A 2,813-nucleotide genomic window follows, 5' to 3' on the forward strand; every position below is an offset into this window, starting at 1 on the left:
GCCCGGTACTGCATCCGGGCATTTATTATTACTATTATTATTATTATTATTATTATTATTATTGAAAATATCGCACAGTATCCAGTATTCCTCCAGGTGTATATTTCTGTTTATCGGAAGTTTAAAACCTGCCTGGTACTGCATCCGGGCATTTATTATTATTATTATTATAAATTATTATTATTATTATTATTATTATTATAATTATTATTATTATTATAATTATTATTATTATAAATTATTATTATTATTATAAATTATTATTATCATTATAAATTATTATTATTATTATTATTATAAATTATTATTATTATTATTATTATTTACTTACTGCTTAGCTTCAAATGAATTATTCCACCGTTTATGTTCGCATCCTCAAACTTCCAAGTCAAACATTCCTCAGTTACTTGTCTGATCCAAAGAAGAGAACCGTTGCCCGTCTGGAAAACTTTGAATTCATTATTGTTAGCGCATGTCAAGTCACATTCGAACTTATGATTTTGGCATTGCCACACCACCGGTCTCCGCATGTTTGGTACGTGTATATAAAGAGTGACAGCTTCTCCAAGCACAGCATTTCCTGAAATAAAGAAATCAAGTAAGAAGTTTGCTTCCCAACATCATGGTTCTAGGTTCAGTCCCACAGCATAGCACCCTGGGCAAGCGTCTTCTACTTAAGGCGGCGAGCTGGCAGAAACGCTAAGCACGCCGGGCGAAATGCTTAGCGGTATTTCGTCTGGCGTTACGTTCTGAGTTCAAATTCCGCTGAGGTCGACTTTGCCTTTCATCCTTTCGGGGTCGATAAATTAAGTACCAGTGAAGCACTGGGTCGATGTAATCGACTTAATCCCTTTGTCTGTCCTTGTTTGCCCCTCTATGTTTATTCCCTTGTGGGCAATAAAGAAATAAGCGTCTTCTACTATAGCCTTGGGGACGATTAAAGCCACGGTGGGGGGGGGGACTTTGTAGACGGAAACTAATAGTCCATAACGTGTGTGTGTGCTTGTATGGGTGTGTGTGTGTGTGTGTGTATGTGTGTGCCTGTGTCTGTGCTTGACAATCGGTGTAGGTGTGTTTACGTCCCTGTAACATAGCGGTTCGACAATAGACCAATAGAATAAGTGCCAGACTTAAAATAAGTACTGGAGCCGATTCATTCGACTAAAAATTCTTCATGGTGGTGCCCCAGTATGGCCTTAGTCTAATAACTGAAACAAGTAAAAGATCATCATCGTTTTAGCGCTTACTTTTACATACCTGAATGTATGTTTTCATTTTCAACAGTGGGGCGCTTTTCCTGTCACCAACCTCCATCTCTTTACAAACATATAGATATAACATACGATTCTATAGAATAACAAACAGCCTGCACATATTTTACACCGAGAACAGGAAACAAATGACGCTGTAAAAAAAACGAGCCTTTTGTTTACTAACATTGTGTAATACCTCAAACAGCCCAGACTTCAAGCAAATGACATCGCTGGGAAAACCATTGATTACAAACTAGCAAATGTAAGGGAATTAATGAAATCTTTAGCCTTCCTCAATGGGAAACTCTAAAGAAAGCGGATTCAAAACCGTAGTTGTATCTAAAGAACAGTCACTATCATTGACTGAGTTGCACTAGTGAACTGCCTGCTCGTAATAAAAAAAATATAAGTGAATCAAAAAACAAAACAGTGACTAGAAACTCTGAGTTAAGAGAAAAAAAATAGAAAACAGATTCGAAAAGATAGTGTCAAGTTTGAAAGGAGAAAATGATTTGTTAATCTGTTTACCATTTTGGATAATTTCATGAATTTCTGTTCTTGTCAAACCTGTAGAAGACGAAAACAAAAATGTTTGATTTTTCAACTTTTACATTTGATCAACAGAATTGTTTACTATTTATGTTACAATAATTAAATAATAATTAACACTTGTAGATATAATTACACATTATATACAGTGGCAGGTTGAGAGAAGTCATTGAACATGTGGTTTTCAGTTCAAACATTAACCATTTAGCATTTAAACTGGCCTTGTCTGGCCAAAATATTTCACCTTTTTATGGTACAAACTGGTCAGATCCAGCCTCTCACACCTACCTTACAATGCCATTCTAAAACTAAACAATCATCAAAATCTCAAATCTACAAGATAATTAATGATTAATTCAAAACAATATGAATTAATAAGGATTACATTTGACAGAGTAATCTCATTGTTAAAGTGTTACTACTTCAACTGTTATCAGCATCAGCATCATTGTTTTAACATCCACTTTCATGCGTCAGACATGGAATTTATTGAGGCAGATTTTCTGTGGCTGGGTGCCTTTCCTGTTGCTAATCCTCACCTGTTTCCAAGTAAGGTAATATTTCCTCTTGGTCGGACATGCGTTCATGGGAGAATGGAACCGAAAGACAACACTAGCATGATGGTGGTAACTCACTTGCAACTATCACGTGATGTCAAGACAAAGACGCACCCCACCCCCCCACACACACACCAATATACGTTCACCCATACACGCTAGGCTTCTTTTCTATCGCTTGTTTCAGTCATCAGATAAAGGCCTTGCTGGGGCACCGCCTTAACAACTATCCAAGAAGAATCACTTTTGTTTTCTGTCTAAATTAGAGTCACATGTATGGCTATGTGGGTAAGACACTTCTTTGCCAACCACATAGTTTCAGCTTCAGTCCCACTACACAACGCCTTGAGCACTTGTCTTCTATTACAGACCCAGGCCAATCAAGGCCTTGTGAATCGATTTGATAGACAGAAACTGAAAGAAGTCCATCATATATATATATATATATATATAT

The 2,813-nt window shown here is 36.5% G+C and overlaps 1 protein-coding gene across 1 annotated transcript in view; it reads right to left on the reverse strand.

Moving 5' to 3' along the window:
* The window catches only part of LOC106876468 (uncharacterized), a 6,993-nt gene extending 5,148 nt beyond the window's left edge, over nucleotides 1–1,845 (reverse strand). Inside the window, exons 1-2 of the mRNA XM_014925032.2 lie at nucleotides 1,782–1,845; nucleotides 332–580 (exon numbers count right to left, since the gene is read on the reverse strand). Coding sequence (XP_014780518.2) covers nucleotides 332–530 — 199 coding nt within the window. The 5' untranslated portion in view covers nucleotides 531–580; nucleotides 1,782–1,845. The remainder of the gene's footprint in view (nucleotides 1–331; nucleotides 581–1,781) is intronic.
* Between the last annotated feature and the right edge of the window lie 968 nt (nucleotides 1,846–2,813).

This window comes from Octopus bimaculoides, unplaced genomic scaffold, assembly GCF_001194135.2.
Source record: "Octopus bimaculoides isolate UCB-OBI-ISO-001 unplaced genomic scaffold, ASM119413v2 Scaffold_58967, whole genome shotgun sequence".
NCBI classification, from domain to species: domain Eukaryota; kingdom Metazoa; phylum Mollusca; class Cephalopoda; order Octopoda; family Octopodidae; genus Octopus; species Octopus bimaculoides.